Below are 20,530 nucleotides of genomic sequence, written 5' to 3'. Positions count from 1 at the left end.
CTCTCTCTAGGTCCTTCCTAGCTAACTTGTAAATCAAAGCGCCCTAACTGAACCTTCATGTCTCATCTTTACATAAGCCTCCTTCTTCCTCTTGACAAGTGTTTCGACTGCTTTAGAAAACTATGGTTCCCTTTCTGGACCACTTCCTCCCTGCCTGACAGGTACATACTTATCAAGGACACGCAGTAGCTTTTCCTTGAACAAGCTCCACATTTCCATTGTGCCCATCCCCTCCAGTTTTCCTCTCCATCCGATTCATCCTAAGTCATGCCTCATCGCATCATAATTGCCTTTCCCCCAGATATAACTCTTGCCCTACGTTATATACCTATCCCTTTCCATCACTAAAGTAAACTTAATCGAATTGTGGTCACTATCACCAAAGTGCTCACCTACCTCCAAATCTAACACCTTTCCTGGCTCATTACCCAGTACCAAATCCAATATGGCCTCGCCTCTTGTTGGCCTGTCTACATACTGTGTCAGGAAACCCTCCTGCACACATTGCACAAGAACAGACCCATCTAAAGTCCCCGAACTATAGCGTTTCCAGTCAATATTTGGAAAGTTAAAGTCCCCCATAACAATTACCCTGCTGCTTTCGCTCCTATCCAGAATCATCTTTGCAATCCTTTCCTCAACATCTCTGGAACCTTTCGGAGGCGTATAGAAAACCTCGAACAGGGCGACTCTCCTTTCCTTTTTCTAACCTCAGCCCATACTACCTCAGTGGACGAGTCATCGTCAGACGTCCTTTCTGCCACCGTAATACTGTCCTTGACTAACAATGCCACCCTTCCCCCTCTTTTACCACCTTCCCTGTGCTTACTGAAATATCGAAATCCCGGCACCTGCAAAAACCATTCCTGTCCCTGCTCTCCGAAATGGCCACAACATCGAAGTCCCAGGTACCAACCCATGCCACAAGTTCACCCACCTTATTCCGGATTAATCTGGCATTGAAGAAGACACACTTTAATCCACCTACCTGCCTCCCGGTACACTCCTGCAACTTTGAAACCTTACTCATGACCTCACTACTCTCAATCTCCTGTATACTGGAGCTACAATTCAGGTTCCCAAGCCCCTGCTGAACTAGTTTAAACCCTCCCCAAGAGCATTACAAAATCCCCCCCCCCCCCCCCCCCCGGATATTGGAACCCCTCTGGTCGAGGTGTAGACCATCCCGTTTGTAGAGGTCCAAACTAACCCAGAATGAGCCCCAATTATCCAGAAATCTGAAACCCTCCCTCCTGCACCATCCCTCTAGCCACGTGTTCAACTCCTCTCTCTCCCTATTCCTCGTCTCGCTGTCACGTGGCACGGGTAACAACCGAGAGATAATAGGGCTGGTTTAGCACAGGGCTAAATTGCTGGATTTAAAGCAGACCAAGGCAGGCCAGAAGCACGGTTTAATTCCCGTACCAGCCTCCCCGATCAGGCGCTGGAATGTGGCGACTAGGGGCTTTTCACAGTAACCTCATTTGAAGCCTACTTGTGACAATAAGTGTTTTTCATTTCATTCATTTCATTTTCATAACTCTGTTTGTCCTAGATCTAAGTTTTCACCCTAGATCCCTGAATTCCTGCCTTATATCCCTATCCCTTTTCCTACCTATGTCGTTGGTAACTACGTTGACCACGACTTGGGGCTGCTCCCCCTCCCTCTTAAGGATCCCGAAAACACGATCCGAGACATCACGCATCCTGGCACCTGGGAGCCAACACACCAACCGCGAGACTCTCTCGTTCCCACAGAATCTCCTATCTATCCCCCTTACTATGGAGTCTCCAATGACTAATGCTCTACTCCTCTCCCCCTTCCCTTCTGAGCAACATATTAATCTGTGTCTCTGTCTCACTCTGTGACTGTCGCTATGCATTTCACACAATCTGTGTAGATGTCTGTGCCTCTATATCTGTATTAATCTGTGTCTGTGTCTCACTCTGTTTGTCCTGCTATCGCTATGCATTTGTCACATTCTGTTTAGCCGTCTGTACCTGTATATCTGTATTAATCTGTGTCTCTGTCTCACTCTCTCCGGCTGCCTCTATTCATTTGTCACATTCTGTTTCGCTGGCTATGTCTGTCTAAATCTGTTTCACACTGTCCGGCAGTTTCTATGCATTTGTCACAATCTACCAGCTGTTTGTGTCTGTCTATCAGTATTAATCTGTGTCTGTGTGTCACTCTGTCCGACTATCTCTGTGCATTTGTCACATTCTGTTTCGCTGTCTGTGTCTGTATATCTGTATTAATCTGTGTCTCTGTCTGGCTGTCTCTCTGCATTTGGCACATTCTGTTTAGCTAGCTGTTTATAGATAGAGTTCACAGTGCAGAAGAAGGCCATTCGGCCTATCGAGTCTGCACCAGCTCTTGGAAAGAGCACCCTACCCAAGCCCACACCTGCGCCTTATCCAGTAACCCCACCTCACACTAAGGGCAATTTTGGACACTAAGGGCAATTTAGCATGGCCAATCCACCTAACCTGCACATGATTGGACGGTGGGAGGAAACCGGAGCACGCGGAGGAAACTCACTCACACACGGGGAGAACGTGCAGACTCCGCACAGACAGTGACCCAAGCCGGGAATCGAACCTTGGACCCTGGAGCTGTGAAGCAATTAAGCTAATCACTATGCTACCGTGCTCCCCATGTCTTTATATCTGTATTAATCTGTGCCTCTGTCTCACACGATTTTCCTGTTGTCTCTCTGCATTTGTCACATTCTGTTTAGCTGCCTCTGTCTGTATATCTGTATTAATCTGTGTCTCTGTCTCACTCTGTGTGTCCAGCTGTCTCTATGCATTTGGCACATTCTGTTTAGCAGTCTGTGCCTGTATACCTGTATTAACCTGGGCCTCTGTCTGTCGCTCTCAGTTTGTCTGTCCCAGTCTGTGTCTCTGTCTCTGTGTCAGTTTATGCCTGCCTATATCTGTATCCACCATCATTAAACGGCTGGCTGCATTCACCATAGAGTTTTTTTATTGAACATGTGAAGGTTGCCGGATAAATGTTGACCACAAGCAGCAGCTACTGCACAGTGTATACAAAAGGACATTAGTCTCCTCCCTCTGTACAGATCTCTATCTCAATGGTGTTAGCAGATTAAGCAGAATAATGGAGGAAGTGCAGTTTAAATTATTCGATCCGTTTCGTGCTTCAATTCAGTTTACAAGTGTAGTTTTGTAACTGTCACAATTTCAAACTTGGTGCATTAACGTAAAGAGTCCTCGATTAAGATTAACAAAAGCTTAAACATATGAAAATGTATCTGGTTAAATTTAACAGAGTTGGTAAATATTATAACGGAAACCTGTGGTCTCAGATCAGAAATAGATCAACTCAGACAAAATAAACATCATATTAACACATCACTGAAAAACAATCGGTCAGGGGAAGATGTTTTTTATAAGGCGAGTGAAGATACATTCTGAGAATCTTGTTTAAATAATTTGAACAAATTAAATAATTAATTACTGTACCGGGCATCACCAATAGTGGCGGACTTACAGACTGAATCCTCTTGCAATCACACGGAAAGAGAGAGAGAAAGAGAGGGTGAAAGAGACAGTGAGAGAAAGAGAGAGAGAGAGAAACTGATTGAGGGACAGAAAGATAGACAGACGGGCAGAGAAAGATACACGAACAGACATATAGGCAGACGGACAGATACAGCCACACAGACAGAGAGAGATGGAGAGAGAGAGGGTGAGAGAGACAGTGAGAGAAAGAGAGAGAGAGAGAGAGACTATGAATGAGGGAGAGAGAGATAGACAGACGGGCAGAGAGAGCTGCACAAACAAACAGAGAGGCAGACAGACAGATACAGCCATACGGCCAGAGAGAGAGAGAGAGAGACCGAGTGACCGTCAGGGAGAAACACACATAGGATGATGGATACAGGGATCCTCACGCGGACAGATGGAGAGAGTCAGACAGACGGACAGACAGACGCGAGAGAATGATACGGAGAGAAACATTGTGTTTAAAGTAAATTAGGGAACAACCATCCAGGGATTGGTCGGCGAAAAAGTGGGAGGGAGCTAAAACCAAGAAAAACAGGGTACAACACATACGGGACACATTTATGGAAGTGAAGACTGACAAGTCCCGTCAAATCTAAGGCCTTGAACCGCGGGTCTCAATGGAAGTGAACCACAGCGATAACAAATGCATTCGGCGTAACCTTCTCAAATCCCCGTCAGCCTGAATGAATGGAGCCGCTTGAAACCTTACTAATATTACACCGATATTCCAGGAAGGAGGGAGGCAGTCGTTGTACTACTGTAGTTGTACAGTAAGCATTGTACTTCTGATTGATTGTCTAACATCTGACATTGAGAAGAGTGTCCACATATACAAAATACTCAAACTACTGGTAATGCGGAAGACTCTGTGAAATAGTAAAGATTAAAGGATCTCTAAACATAGAAAGATCAGATGAGAACATTATTGAGAAATATAGAATTGTCAAGAAAGGCTTGACAGGGTAAATGGGAATGGTTGTTTCCCCTTGTGAGAGAGTCTCGGACAAGAGGGCATAATCCCAGGTTCAGGACCGATCTTTTCAGAGATATGTGAGGAGGGATTTATTCTCTAATGTGGCAGTGATCCTGTGGAATTCCATATTTCAGATGTCTGGAGATCTTGGCCGTTGACAAATACGAGGCTGAAATAGACAGACTTTTAATCAGTGATGGAATCAATGATTATGGGGATAAGCCAGAAAAGTGGGAGTTATTGATTAGCAGACCAGATCGGATATAATTTCATTGAGTTGCGAAATCGACGAGACAGGCCCCATGCAGTACTTCTTTCCTCCATGGTTTTATGAAATAAACGATTCTGAAAAAAGTCACCGGTCATGCCTGAACATGTCATCATTTCCAATTTTGAACAGGTACTTTAGGGAGGGTATCCAACAATTGTTAGGGATGAAATGAGATTGATCCAATTGTATCAGGGAGGATGACACTTACTTTATATGGAGACGAATTATAATTACAGTTATTCTCCTCAGAGCACAGCAGGGCAAGATCATGCTTGGTAACGGACTCCCGTGAATATAATTATATTCGTGATACTGGGTGCTCCACATATGTAAACTACTAATATTCCATGGCAAGGATCAATAACCTCACATTATCTTCAGGAAAGTCCTCGAATTAAAGTAGTTTTAAATAACACACAAGCTCCATTTGCTGACTGAGTGCAATCTTTGTAAAGACGAAGTGGTGCAGCTGCGTGGAGTGTGTGAGTGTAAACGTCACAGATCTTTATCGATCCATTCGTGTCCAGGAAAAGACAAATCATGTGAATCTCAATGCCCTGGTTGCAATATGGAAAAGATGGAGGCATGGACTGTGGCAATTGAGACTGTGATATACAGTCTCAATTGCCACAGTCTATGCCTAGAGACAGAAACATAGGATGCACAAAAAGCGAGAACGAAATGGCTGGGCAACGGAGTACACACTTTGGTTCTGTCTTCACAAAAGAGGTCGCAAATCAAACACCAGAAATGTTGGAGAATGAAAGGTTTAGTGAGAGGGAAGAACTGAGGGGGATCAACATTAGTAGAGTAATGGTGCTAGGAAATCGATGTGATTGATGGTGGATAAATACCCAGGGCCGAGGAATCTGCATCTCAGAGTGCTTTCGGATGTGGCTCTGGAAATACTGGATGCATTGGTGGTCATCTTCCGGGATTCAATAGACTCTGGAACTGTACCTTCAGATTGGAGGGTAGCTCACGTCACTCCGATATTCAAAAAGGGACGGTGAGAGAAAGCAGGGAATTATAGACCAGTAAGCCAACATCGGTAGTGGGGAAAATGCTTGAACCATTATCAAGGACTTTATAGCGGAACACTTAGAAATCACTGGTAGGATCAGTCAGAGTCAGCATGGAGTTATGAAGGGAAAATCATGCTGGACAAATCTGTTCGAATTCTTTAAACAGGCAACCAGTACAGTTGACGAGGGGGAGTCAGTCGATGTGGTATATTTGGACTTTCAGCAGGCGTCTGACAAAGTCACGCAAAAGCGATTTTGTGCAAGATTAAAACACATGGGATTGGGGGAAGTGTATTGAGGTGGATAGAAAACGGGTTGGCAGAGGGTAAACAAAGAGTTGGGATTAATGGGTCCTTTTCAAATTGTCAGGCAGTAACCAGTGGGGTACCACAGGGATCGGTGCTGGGGCCCCAGCTATTAACGGTATATATTAATAATTTGGATGAGGGAACAAAATGTAACATCTCAAAGTTTGCAGATGATACCAAGTTAGGTGGGAGGGTGAACTGTGACGAGGATGCAGGGATCCTACAGCAAGATCTGGACAGGTTGGGTGAGTGGGCAAATCAATGGCAGGTGCAGTATAATTTGGATAAGTGTGAGGTTATTCATTGTGGAAGCAAAAACAGGAAGACAAATTCCTAGGTGAATAGTTGTATATTGGGAGAGGGGAGTGTGCAGCGGGACTTGGGTGTCCTTGTGCACCAGTCGCTGAAGGTGAGCATGCAGGTGCAGCAGACGGTAAAGAAGGCCAATTATATGTTGGTCTGCATTGTAAGAGGTTTCGAGTATAGAGGCAGGTAGTGTTGTTGCAATTATACAGGGCATGGGTGAGGCCACACCTGGAGTATTGTGTGCACTTTTGGTCTCCTTCTCTGAGGAAGGATGTTCTTGCTCTCGAGGAAGCGCAGCGAAGGTTTACCAGACATATTTCAGGGATGGCGGGACATATTAGGAGAGATTGACAAGGTTGGGATTGTTCTCTCTGGAGTTCAGAAGAATGAGGGGGGATCTCATATAGACTTATAAAATTATTTTTGTTTTTTTATATCAATTTTTACGATCCAATTATTATTTTTCCAATTAAGGGCCAACCCACCTAACCTTCACATCTTTGAGTTGTGCAGGCGGAACCTCCGCAGGCATGGGGAGAATGTGCAAACTCCACACGGACAGTGACCCAAGGCGTGGATTCGAACCCGGGTCCTCAGAGCCAGAGTCCCCGTGCGATCCATTGTGCTACATGTGTCCTTAGACGTAAAACATTCTAACAGGACTAGACAGGGTAGATGCATGGAAGAGGTTACCAATGATGTGTGTGTCCAGAACCAGTGGTCACAGCCTGAGGATTCAGGGTAAAACATTTCAGACAGAGATAAGGAGACATTTCTTCACACAAAGAGTGGCGAGCCTGTGGAATTCATTACCGCAGGAAGTAGTTGATGCTAAAATATTGAATATATTCAAGAGGCGGCTGGAGATAGCACATTTGGAGAATGGGATCAAAGGCTATGGGGAGAAAGCAGTATTAGGCTATTGAGTTGGATGATCAGCCATAATCGTGATGAATGGCGGAGCAGGCTCGAAGGGCCTAAAGGCCTCCTCCTACCCCCAACTTCTATGTATGAATGTATGTATGTATGTGAGAAAAGTCAAGGAAATTCTGAGCACAAAGAGCATTGCCTCTCATTAGTCTCCTACCACTCTACAGACCTCTATACCAATGGTGTGCTAAACTCCAGCAGACTGAAGGAGGAAGTGAAGTTAATACAGGTTGTCAGAGGTAAAACGCCGCCTGGTTTTCTCAAGAGGAGCGTTTGATTGTATAACTGATAAATTCATCAGCTCCGAACATATACAGAGTCTTCCAGGAACGTACTCCTACAACAAAGACTAAAAAATTAAGCCAACGTTTTGAATGTGGTCGGTATTAAAGATAACAGAAATAGCACTTAAGTGTCAGAGTGGAAAGAAAAGTTTTGACCTCGAAGAGACTTCAGTTGAGAAAAGAGGAACTTAGCTGTTTCCAGGAAGGACCATGGCTCAGATCTAACAGAATAACCTAATTAGACATTCCAGAACGTTCCATTATTGTCTTCAAGTGCTGCCCTTTAACTGAACTTCCCATATCTCCGGAAGCTCCTCCTTCATGACTGAATCATGCCATTGGTCAATGTCCCACCGCATAACCATATACATCATGGATGCCAGTTTGAACTTGATTGCCTGTACTGGGAACCATAGTTGTAATACTGAACTAAAGGCCTTTCTAGCTCTGTTTCTTTCTTTGCTAATTCCCCGCCCATTCCGCGCATGTTCACTTCGCTGCATTGAACACTGGTTGAGCAGCGTTATCACCACACTTGGTCAATGCTTCCTTTCTATAGCTTTGGCACACTGAGCTGATTGGCCGTCACAGAGGACATCCAGGGCTAACCAGATTATCTGCTCTGTCCAGGCCATGGGCTGAACAGCAGTCTAATTTCCATTTCATGGTTTCCCTCCGCTCAAAATCATCACAGAGTCAGCAGAGCCAGTTCAGTAGAGTCATCATTTAGATCTGAAATGATAACTGCTTCTCACCCCGCCCCCCCGCCCCCACCAGGGAGTGGACGGGATATAGAAGTTGATACTTTCCAGATTTGCTGATGCTGGTACCATTCATGTCATTCAGGGAAATTTGGTTGTAAACATTTGGCTGATACAAAAGAGTTAGAGGAAGTACTGGTAAGGTTGTATGAACCAGTATAAGAGGAGGATGGTGTGGAGTGTCAATGACAACACCTGAGCTCTTCATCCGAATGACCTCTTTATCTACTATAAATACAAATAATTTCAATTGTACTGAGTCGTGAATTAATAGAGAATGCACGAACTGACAATCCATGTCTGCAGTTTTAGAACCCTTTACATATGATCAGTTGTAATTTAACACATACTACAAGACTCTCTCTCATCCGAGTGGGAAGTTTGTTTCAGGTCAAGAGAATTAGAACCTATCGTTGGTATATTGTTGGCAAGACTTCAGTTTTAAACAATATTATCCTCCAAAGTCTTTCACACCTGTTAGAGAAGCAGCAGACAAGTTCGCAGGTCTTTATTTATTGATGTAATCTGAATTCCAGTCACATAAATAAATAAATACAGTTAATATTGCACCAGCACTTTCTAACCTAAACATGGCTGGATGCATTTGTGGGCAGTACATAGACTAAATGGGTTAGGTTGGTGGGTGTGATCAGACACGATGCAACATTTGTCTGTACCTGAACAGAGTAACAAGTTACAACTTCAACTGCTTCAAGCTCTGAGAGAGAGATTAGGTTCAAGAGGTGGGTGATGGATATCACTAGAAATCTAATCCCAGGCAGGACATGCCTGTGAGAGCAATTGGCACGATGCATTGAGTTTCCAGACGGAATTCAGAACTGTCTGATATGCAAAATGAATGGGCAAAAGTAGGGTACATGTGAACAGTAACGATATCCTGGCATGAACTGAAAAGTCTTTTACATACGGAAGGAATAGAACAATAAAGGAAGTCATTTCATGCTCTCGGGCAAGGTTTAAACAGGGGAACCACAAGGATCTGTGATTGGGCTCCAGCTGTTCACAATTTCTATCAAGGAATTTGGTGACATGTATAAAGGCAACAGCTGCAAATATGCTGTCAGCACGCAGCCAGGTGGAGAAGTCAGTTGAGTGGCGATGGAAGGAGGCATCATGGGATTCTGAGAGGACAGGTGAGTGGACATCAACCTGGCGGAAGAACCGTAATGTGGTAAAAATGTGATGTTTTCCGCTTTGGTTGGAAAAGCAGAAAGTCAGAGTTTTTACGAAATAGTGAGAGATTTGATATTAACATGGAAACGTAGAATATAGGTGCAGCCGTAGGGCATTCTGCCCATCGAGCCTGCACCACCATTCAATATGATCATGGCTGATCATTCAAATTCAGTATCCCACTCCCTATTGATCTCAGTGCCCCTTGATCCCTTTAGCCGCAAGGGCCAAGTGCAGCTCCCTCTTGAATATATCCAACGTACTGGCCCCAACAGCTTTCTGTGGTTTGGAAATCCACAAGTTTACAGCTCTCTGAGAAGACATTCTTTCTCAGCTCAGTCCTGAATGGCTTCCCCCTTTATTCTTAGGCTGTGGCCCCTTGTTCTGGACGACCCAACATCGGGAACATTCTTCCGCATCCAGCCTGCCCAGTTCCATCAGGATTTAATATGTTTCTATGAGATCGCCTCGCTTTCTTCGAAACTCCAACTGAATACAAGCCTAGTTTATCCAGTCTTTCTTCATACACCAGCCCTGCCATCCTTGGAATTAATTTGCTGAATCTTCTCTTGACACCCTCAAAAGGAAGAATGTCCTTCCTCAAACTAGGAGACCAAATCTTCACGCAGTACTCAAGATGTGGCCTCTTCAAGGCCCTGTATAACTGCAGCAAGAAGGCCCTGTATAACTGCAGCAAGACATCCCTACTCTTATACTCAAATGTTCTCGCTATGAAGCCCAGCATGCCATTCGTTTTCGTCACCGTCTGCTGTGGTCAACCATGACACCCAGATCTCGTTGCACTTCCCCTTTTCCTAAACTGCCACTGTTCACATATTAATCATCCTTCCTGCTTTGCCACCAAAGTGGATACCTCACATTTATCCACATCGTGTTGCAATTGGCAGGTATGTGCCCATTCCACCAGCCCGTACAAATCACCCTGCCGCCTCTTTGCATCCTCCTCACAGCACACACTGCCACCCAACTTTGTGTCGTTTGTAAATTTTGAGATACTGCTTGCAATTGCTTCGTCCAAATCACTGATGAATATTGTGAATAGCTGGGACCCCAGCACTGAACCCTGCGGTACATCAATTGCCGCTGCCTGCCACTCTGAAATGGCCACTTTATTCCCACTCTCTGCTTCCTGTCTGCCAACCAGTTCTTTATCCACTTCAATCTTTTACCCACAATACCATGAGCTACAATATTGTCCAGTAATGTCTTTTGTGGGATCTTGTCAAAAGCCATTTGAAAGTCCAGATACACAGCAACAACTGGCTCACCATTGTCCACTCTGAATGATAATTGGTCACATACTGAATAATTCCAGAAGATTGGTCAAGCATGATTTCCCTTCAGTAAATCCATGCCGATTTGGACCGATCCGTTCCCCACTTTCCAAATGCTCAGTTATTTCATTCTCAGGAACTTCGATGTCATTGTCCATATCTCACGAAAAGCTGGCATGGAAATTCATCAAACAACTAGGATGTCAAAATGTACCGTGTCATTAATTGCAAGAGTGTTTTCGGACAGGAATATAAATGTTTTCTTGCATTTAGAGAGAGCCATGGTGAAACAATATCCGCAGCTTTCCCTATAATTGTGGCCTTCTGGCATAAGAACAAATATATGTGCCACAGAAATAGTGGACTCGCTTCACTGTATCCATCCCAGGGATTGCGTAGCTGTCCCCTCAGGAGACATTGATAAAAATGTGTTTGTGTTCTCTAGTGTACAGTTGCGAATGACAGATGATGCGACTGAACCAAGCATTATTCTCTAAGACTCGACTGGTGGATGGAGAATGCATGTTTCCTGGCAGCCTGGGGAGACTGTCTCTAAATTACAAGGAGACCATTTTAGATATAGATCAGGAGGACATTCGTCACTCAAAATCTGCTGACTCTTTAGCGTTCGCTCCGATAGACAGCACGGTAGCATTGTGGATAGCACAATTGCTTCACAGCTCCAGGGTCCCAGGTTCAATTCAGGCTTGGGTCACTATCTGTGCGGAGTCTGCACATCCTCCCCGTGTGTGCGTGGGTTTCCTTCAGGTACACCGGATTCCTCCCACAGTCCAAAGATGTGCAGGTTAGGTGGATTGGCCATGATAAATAACCCTTAGTGCCCATAAAGTGCCCTTAGTGTTGGGTGGGGTTACTGGGTTATGGGGATAGCGTGGAGGTGTTGACCTTGGGTAGGGTGCTCTTTTCAAGAGCCGGTGCAGACTCGATAGGCCGAATGGCCTCCTTCTGCACTGTAAATTCTGTGATAGATAATTCTGGGCTAAATCCTTGGCATGTTGAAGATATATGTCGTTAACTTTCGAGTATGAAATACATCAACCGATAACTAGATAGTGAACGAACATGCTGTTATTGTGGAGGATCAGCTATGATCCTGTTGAGTGAAGGAGCAGTAACAAGGCGTTGAATGTCCTGTTCCTGCTCCTATGTTCCTGTATTCCAATCAACTGCAGCTCCACACTGGGACTTTGACAGATGAACCCAAATATTAAATATTAGTTAATGAGGTCCCATGCTCCAACTGTTCAGAAATAATTATGCGACTGATTGATTTCGCGACCGAAAAATAGATGAGAGCAGAAATGTACACTGTAGAGATGGGAGATTTCTTCACAGATTACCAAACAGACTGTACAGTACAACTGGCGGAGTTCCATTATGGAATGGATGTATCTGTGAAAAGTGATCATGTATATTGTGAAAGATGTAGATGGGGAGAAATATTCTGAGGAGTGTTGATAGCTGTTTTAATCAAGGACATTTGACTCCGCCCCCTCTGCAGACAGACTGCTCAGTTTGTTGCTCATTTGTAGAATGGAGAATGAGGAGAAGGTTTTAAGACAAGTTCATACAGCTGAGCCCTGACTGAAGTATCAGTGAGGAAAGTTCAGTTGTGCAGACCGCAACACATACGCTGAAAATTATCACACAACGCCTGAAATTAGGAGATGTAACAGAGCCAGAAAGCACATCAAACATGCTGACAATTGCCATTGTTATAAATAAGAGAAAAAGCACTCAGCAACAGACAGGAAGACTGTGGTTTCAACTCAAATTAGATTCATGACAAAGAAAGAGGAACTGAGCAACTGTGAGAAAGGAAATTGACTCAATGATAAAGGAACAGCTCCAAATATATGCAGCAGAAAATGTCACAATACTGTGAATAAAAAAAATTCCCACCAGCTTTATCAATACCTTGGCAGGATTAGTATTCACAAAAGCAACACCCGCCTCCTCAATGTTTAACTGTTTGAGCAGACACTGAGTGGGTTGGTTGACCTGTGGGGGATAAAAACTGCGACCTTTGGTAACACTGGCAACTACACCGCATGTTTCTTCTCCAGAATGGCGCAGAATTAAGTGACTCTGTCAATGCTTTTGGTCCACGATTCCTTCAAAGCTGCCGAAGCTGTGAGCTGATTGCTAGCGCCAGAAACTCAATTGACAGAAATAGGGGAATTGGGAGACGCAGTGCTGGAGAATCAAAATTCAATTATATTATTACATAAGAATCTGGCTTACTTGATTCCAACCTAAGCTCAAAAGGATTAATGCCTTGAACACCGTAACTGTTACAGTATAAGGACCGCGTTTATTTGCTATTTGCTCAAGAAAGTATGAAATCTAGTCATTCAATAGCATGAAGGTCTTAACATTCCACGAATGGGCCCTAACAGACAAAGAGGGAGGAACAATTCCACAAGTAGCACAAGGACATTGGAGGATAAAAGTAAGTGCAGGGTGTGAAGAGACTGAGAGATAAATGCTGAGCACAACAGTCAGCTGAAACACCGATTGCAAGGCTTCAGTGTTTGTTCACATTAGAGATTACATCTCAGTTATATGCTCAGCTCCAGCAATCGGGACAGGGAAGTTCAAAATATTCAAATTTTGAGAAGACAACTCAGCGTGAATCTAACTTTTGCTTCTGCAAAATTCTGATGAAATCATAGACGAATGACTCCATTCTACCTTCATATAAGGTAAGATCTCGGTACACCAGACTTGCCCTGCTGCCATTTTAATCCTAATAATGGCAACGTTTATTTCTAAATAATCTATTGATGGTTCTTGAAGGTTTCAACAGCTTTGACCCTGACTATTTCCTTTATCATTCTATAAATGGTTCAGACACATTTGTCAGATGATAGAATATCTACGCCTTTACTGTGAAATATCAGTGTAATTGTGAATAAATGGATTATACCCCCTTGAGCGACTCTGTCCTTGAACAAGGCAAGACAAAAGAAAATAACTATATTCTCCAAACAGCACACAAGTATTCCATCTCTGCTAAAATTTCAGTTTGTCCAACTACTGATGGAAGAGGCTTTAATTCAACTCAAGGCCTCTGAGAAGCCATGATGCAGACCAGCTTATTTTCAGAGAATTTCACAGAATTTACAGTGCAGAAGGCGACCATTCTGCCCATCGAGTCTGCAGCAGCGGCTCATGGAAAGAGCACCCTACTTAAGCCCATACGTTCACCTTATCCCAGTAGCCCATCAACGCCAGCTAACCTTTTTGGACATTGAGGGCAATTTAGCATGGCCAATCCACCTAACCTGCGCATCTTTGGACCGTGTGAGGAAACCGGAGCACCCGGAGGAAACCCACGTCGAAACGGGGAAAACGTGCAGACTCCGAACAGACAGTGACACAGGCCGGGAATCGAACCTGGGATCCTGGAGCTGTGAAGCAACTGTGCTAACCACTGTGCTACCGTGCTGCCATATTAATTCGACAAGTAGACACAATCTGTCACAAATAGAAGCGTTAATGTTTGAATCATAAATCAACACCCCTTCAACACGATTCTTGGGCAAGTGATGCTCTGCCTCACACATTGGTGAAAAGGACCCACTTGGTGTTTGAGCTCAGCAGTTATTTGGCGGTGTAACAGGCTAATTAAACACTATGTAAATCAACTGATAATATCCTCAGGGTACATCCACTGATCAATGCAGTATAACAGGGCCAGGAGGTCAGTCGAAGTAGCAGACACTCTCTTGGCTTGCTGCTGTCATCAGCATCGCTCGACGTTCCCCCAATCTAAAGCCAGCTTAACTTTTTCATTGCTGCTCACACAGAATTCAACACAGTTAAGTTCCTGGTCCGATAGTACAAACTAATGCAATCTCCACCACTGGTATTGATTTAACACTCTCCGCTACCAGCGTTCCTGCGCCTCGGGGCTCAGATCCACTATGCCTCTGCTAGTACACACACCAAGCAGAAGCCAAAAACACACTCGGATCAATAAAAGATTGCTGCACTACTCACCAAAGAATAGAAAGAGGACACCACCCTCCATGTTCACTCTGAGGGACCTGAGGACATGTGAGTTGGAAGGACGGCGGGTAAGTGCCACTTCACAAAAATTCAAACCAGGAAATGTTAAATGAGAGAGGTTATATCTACTAGGAGGAAGTGACAGTTAAAGTCACAGTTAAAGCAACAGCGCTGAATCTTGCACAACAAAGGATGAAAAATTGATAAGATAATATCATGTTCGAAAGTGTTAACATTTGTAAGTTACACAATGATCATGTGTTGTTTCGGTTGTGGAGTTAAATGTAGAAGAAGTAACAACTTTAAACATTTGTGTTTGGTTGGAGATTGGTCTTCATCATAGTCAGGCATTCTGATTCTGTGAGGGACATTTCTTCACTTCAATCTCTTTTGGGATTGGCAGCACAGTAGCACAAGTGGACAGCACTGTGGCTGCACAGCGGCAGGGCCCCATGTTCGATTCCAATGGAATGTCCAAAGATGTGCAGGTTAGGTGGATTGGCCGTGCTACTTTGCCCATAGTGTCCAAAAAAGGTTAGGAGGGGTTATTGGGTTATGGAGATTGGATGGTAGTGAGGGATAAAATGGGTCAGTGCAGACTCGATGGGCCGAATGGCCTCCTTCTGCACTGTATGTTCTATGTTCTATGATAATCGACCAGACTGTAATTTTCAAAAATGTTCCATTTGTAAAAGAATGAGCAATGGATAAGTCTGCAACTGGTGTGTATAATATGACCAGGAGTTGTCCTATCGAAACTTGGAACTGTTACATCTCTGGAAGAGGACATTCAGCCCATTTTGTCCATGCCAGTCGGGGAGACCGGGGTGCCTTTATAATCCCACCTTCTTGCACCCGGTTCATAACCCTGTCGCTCACAAACATATCAGGTGCAGATGAAGGATTTTAAAGAAGGGTTTGGGGTCATGGACTCCACCATCAACTCGGGCAGCGATTTCAAGGCACCCACTAACGTCTGGGTGAAAATGTTCGCCCTCATGTCCCCTCTACACCTTCTCCCACTTAAGTTGTAACTATGTCCCCTGGCTTCAGACTTCTCGACCAAGAGAAACCACTTTATTCTGTCCATTCTTTCACATCCATTCAGAACTTTGCACAGCACAATTAATTCCCCCCTCAGCCTTCTTTGTACCAAAGGAAATAACCTCAAACTATCCAATCTATCATTGCAATTGCATGTGTTGAGCCCTGGCAACATTTTTACAAACCTCTTCTGCACTCTGTCCAGTGCAATTATGGCCTTCCTGTAATGTGGTGACCATTACTCCAGTTGTGGCCTCACCAGTGTTTGATACAATTCCAACATTGGACCCTTACTTTATATTCTATTCCTTTGCCAATGAAGCAGCACATTCCATGTACTTTCTTTCCGACCTTGCCGAATTGAACTGATACCTTTCGGGATCTGTCTACATGTACACCAAGCTCTCTCACTTCATTACCCTCTCAGTCTATTCCCATTTCTTGTGTACTCCCCATAACTGCTTGTTCTCAATAAATGCTGACCTCACACTTCCCAATGTTAAATTATATCTGAGACTTGATCGCTCCTCCACCAACCCATCTATATCATTTTTGAGATTATAGATATCCTTCTCACTAACCACAACTCTGCCAATATTTATGTCTATAAGACCAAAAGGCAGAGGATTAGAAACCGGCCATTCGACTCATCGAGTCTGCTCCGTCATTCAATCATGATATTTTTCTCATCGGTATTCTCCTGCCTTCTCCCCATAACCCCTGACCCCCTTATTGAACAAGAACCTATATATTTATATCTTAAAGACACTCAGTGATTTGGCCTCCACGGTAATGTGAGCCAAATAGTTCCACCGGTTTTCCATCTTGTGGTTGAATAAATCCATCACATCTCAGTTTTAATGGATCATCCCTTCGGTAAGAGTCTGTGCCCTAGTGTTCTAGATTTTTCCGACGAGTGGAAACACCCTCTCCACGTCCACACTATCTAGAACTCTCAGTTTCCTGTAAGTTGCAATAAGATCCTCCCATACCTAAACTCCCACGAACAAAGGCCTAGAGTACTCAACCGCTCCGCATACGACAGCTCTTCATTGCAGGGACCATTCTTGTGAACCCCTCTGGTCCGTTCCCAAGGCCAGCACATCCTTATTTTTATACGGGGTCGAAAACTGTCCAAATGGGGTCTGATCAGAGCCTTATACAGCCTTAGAAATACATCCCTGTTTGTGTATTCTCGCCTTCTCGACATGAGGCTAACATTGCATTTGCCTTCCTAACTGCCAAATGAACTGGCATTCGGACTTATAAGTCCCTGTTTCTTTCTGGTTTCCTGAGACTTTTCGCATTTTGAATATAGTCTATGCCTCCAGTCATCCTATCAAAGTGTGTAACCTCACACTTTTCCACATTGCAGCCCCGTGCTTCGTCAATGCTCCCTGTCCCTTTGGATATCTTTGTATCATCTGCAAACTTAGCAATAGAGCCCTCAGTTCTTTATTCCAGATAATTAATGTATACAATAAAAACATGTGGCCCCTAAATCCACCCCTGAGGCACAGCACTAGTCACCGGCTGCCAACCAAAAAATAACCTCTTTTCCCCCACCCCTCCGCCTTCTGCCAGTCAGCCAATCCTCCATCAATGCCAGGATCTTACCCTGAACAGCATGGGCTCTTAACTTATTTAACAGTCTCCTGTGCGAGACCTTGTCAAATACCTTCTGGAAATCTAAATCAAGCACATCCACTGGTTCTCCGTTGTCTAACTTCCTTGTTACCTACTCAGACATGTCCTCCTCGTGAAGAGGCCTCTTTGATCATGCCTTCTCCAAGTACCCCACAATCTTATCTTTAATTACGAACTTTAAAATCTTACTAATGACCGAAGTCAGGCTAACCGACCTATAATTTCCTGTCTTCTGCCTCCCACCCTTCCTAAACAGTGGTGTTAATTTACGCATTTTGCAGTCCTCTGGGACCCTCCGTGCCACCAGTGATTTCTGAGAGATCATCACCAAAGCCCCCACAATCACCTGAACTATCTCCTTTAGAACCCTTGGGGTATAGTCCATCCGGTCAGTTGATTCATCCACCCTCGGACGTTTCTGCTTCCCCAGAACGTTCTCTTTAGTGTTGGGCACTAACGTTAACTGTGACCCCTGGAGCAGCACGGTGGCTCAGTGGTTAGCATTGCTGCCTGACGGGGCCGAGGTCCCAGGTTCGATCCGAGCTCTCGGTCACTTTCCGTGTGGAATTTGCACATTATCCCGTGTTTGCGTGGGACATGCCAAAAATGCGCTGGGTAGATGGATTGGCCACACTAAAAAGCCCCTACATTGGAAAAAATGAATTGGGTACTCTAATTTAAAAAAATAAAACTGTGCCCCCTGATTCTCGGTATGTTCTGGTACCCCACCGATGTCTTCCACCGAGAAGACTGATGTAAAGTGACTATTCGTTCTCCTGCCATTTCTTTGTTTCCGATTACGACTTCTCCATCCTCAGTTTTCGGTGGTCTAATGCCTGTTATTGCCTCGCTCTCTTACCCTTTATATATTTCCAAATACCTATTGCAACCTTCATTTGTATTACTGGCCATCTTACCCTCATACATTATCCTCTCCACCCTCATTGCATTTTTAATAATCCTTTATTCGCGTTGAAAGGCTTCCCAATCCTTTGGCTTAACACTAATACTCGCCACGTTGTATGCTTTGTATTTTGCTTTAAATCTTTCGTTGACTTTCCCCGCCAGCCCTGGATGCTTCGTCCTCCCCTTAGATGATTCATCTTCCTTGGGATAATTTTCAGTTGTACCTCCCGAATAACCGCCAAGAAGCCCTGCCTTTGCTGCTGCACTGTCTTCCCTGCACGGCTCCACTTGCAACCAACTCTGGCCAGCTCCTCCCTCACGTAGTAGTTTCCTTGATGCAATTTCAAATACCGTTCCATCTGATTCTTTGTTCTCCGTTTAAAACGGTGGTAGTGGGCGGCAAGGTGCACAGTAGTTAGCACAGTTGCTTCACAGCGCCAGGGTCCCAGGTTCGATTCCCCGCAGGGTCACTGTCTGTGCGGAGTCTGCATGTTCTGCCCGTATCTGCGTGGGTTTCCTCCGGGTGCTCCGGCTTCCTCCCACAAGTCCCGAAAGATGCGGTGTTAGTGAATTGGACATTCTGAATTCTCCCTCTGTGTACCCGAACAGGCGCCGGGGTGTGGCGACTAGGGGCTTTTCACAGTAACTTCATTGCAGTGCTAATGTATGCCTACTTGTGACAATAAAGATTATCAAAAAGTAAAAAGGCATTCGATCCTACTGTGCTTTCTGTCCCCAAATAGTATCTTCACCTTAAGATTCCTTCATTACGTCTGCCTCATTATACATCACCAAACCCAGAATTGTCTCCTCCCTAGTGCATTCTGTCCCAAGTTGCTCATAAAAATAATCTCTTAGACAGTCCACGAATTCCATTTCTTGGGATCCAGTAGCAACCTGATTTTCCCATTCCACGTGCATCTTGAAGTCCTTACAATTATTGTAATATTGTTCTTTTAGCAGATGTTTCTATCTCCTGGCTTGGCTACTGCCCCAGATCCTGACTACTGCCTGGACATAACTCAAATCAGGGACTTTTTTTCATTTGCGACTCCTCAACGCCACCCAAACACATTTTACGCCTTCTTACCCTATATCTCTCCTGGCTATCGATTTAATTTCATTTCGAACAAACGATGCAAACTCGCGTTATCTGCCCATCTGCCTGTCGTTTTGACAGGCACATATTCTTGGATATTTAGATACCAGTCTGATTCCCGTGTACCTACGTCTCTGTGATGCCCACAACATCGTATCAACCAATGTCATTGCGCGCAAGAAGCTAATTTACTTTGTTTGGTATACTGCGCACATTTAGGTGCAAGACTCTCAGTCCGACATTGACCACCTCCCATCTCATATTTGTCCCCGTCTTTGCTCTGCATTAAGTTAGATTCCTGCCACTTTCGGTACTCTCTGTTCTATTTCTTGTCACCTGCAATTTTGCAATCATGCCCCGCACGTTCATGTGTTATGTTAAAAGTAACGTGAGCTTAAAAACAGAATTAAGTACATTAACACTTTAACAATCATCAGGAAAACCGTTCTGAAATGGAAGAAAAAAATTTAACTCGCGATGCACTGTTGCCACCATGTATATTTCAACTAAGCATCCCTATACAGTTCACTGTCCACTCATAAATATAGTCAGCAATCAGGTTTACTTCCTGTTCCGGTGCAGGCCTTTTGACAGAGACCCGTTTAGGAACAATGTGGAAATCATTCTGCTTTCACAGGCTTAAGTCCGATGACAAAACTGCCACAAAAATCTGACAGACCTGGCTCTTCTCATCAATATATCATATTTGACCCAGTGGGATATCGCATGTCCATTACCGCCGATTACACACCATCCTTCATTAATTAACTATACCCGGTAAATCTCCATTCCATAAACCTTATTTCAATAGCCCTGTACACGGAAACAAATAACTAGTTAATGTCAATGCCAAAAATCATATTTATGGCTCTTTAATCACAGCGTTAGCAGACATATGGCCTGAATGTATTTGAACTC

At 44.3% G+C, this 20,530-nt stretch overlaps 1 protein-coding gene across 1 annotated transcript in view; it reads right to left on the bottom strand.

The window, feature by feature from the left end:
* LOC140399541 (uncharacterized) overlaps positions 1 to 14,948 on the bottom strand; it is a 36,125-nt gene extending 21,177 nt beyond the window's left edge. The window contains exon 1 of the mRNA XM_072489083.1: positions 14,908 to 14,948. Coding sequence (XP_072345184.1) covers positions 14,908 to 14,938 — 31 coding nt within the window. The 5' untranslated portion in view covers positions 14,939 to 14,948. The remainder of the gene's footprint in view (positions 1 to 14,907) is intronic.
* Between the last annotated feature and the right edge of the window lie 5,582 nt (positions 14,949 to 20,530).

This window comes from Scyliorhinus torazame, chromosome 23, assembly GCF_047496885.1.
Source record: "Scyliorhinus torazame isolate Kashiwa2021f chromosome 23, sScyTor2.1, whole genome shotgun sequence".
Classification (NCBI taxonomy): Eukaryota; Metazoa; Chordata; class Chondrichthyes; order Carcharhiniformes; family Scyliorhinidae; genus Scyliorhinus; species Scyliorhinus torazame.
This window is presented reverse-complemented; position numbering and strand designations above follow the sequence as displayed.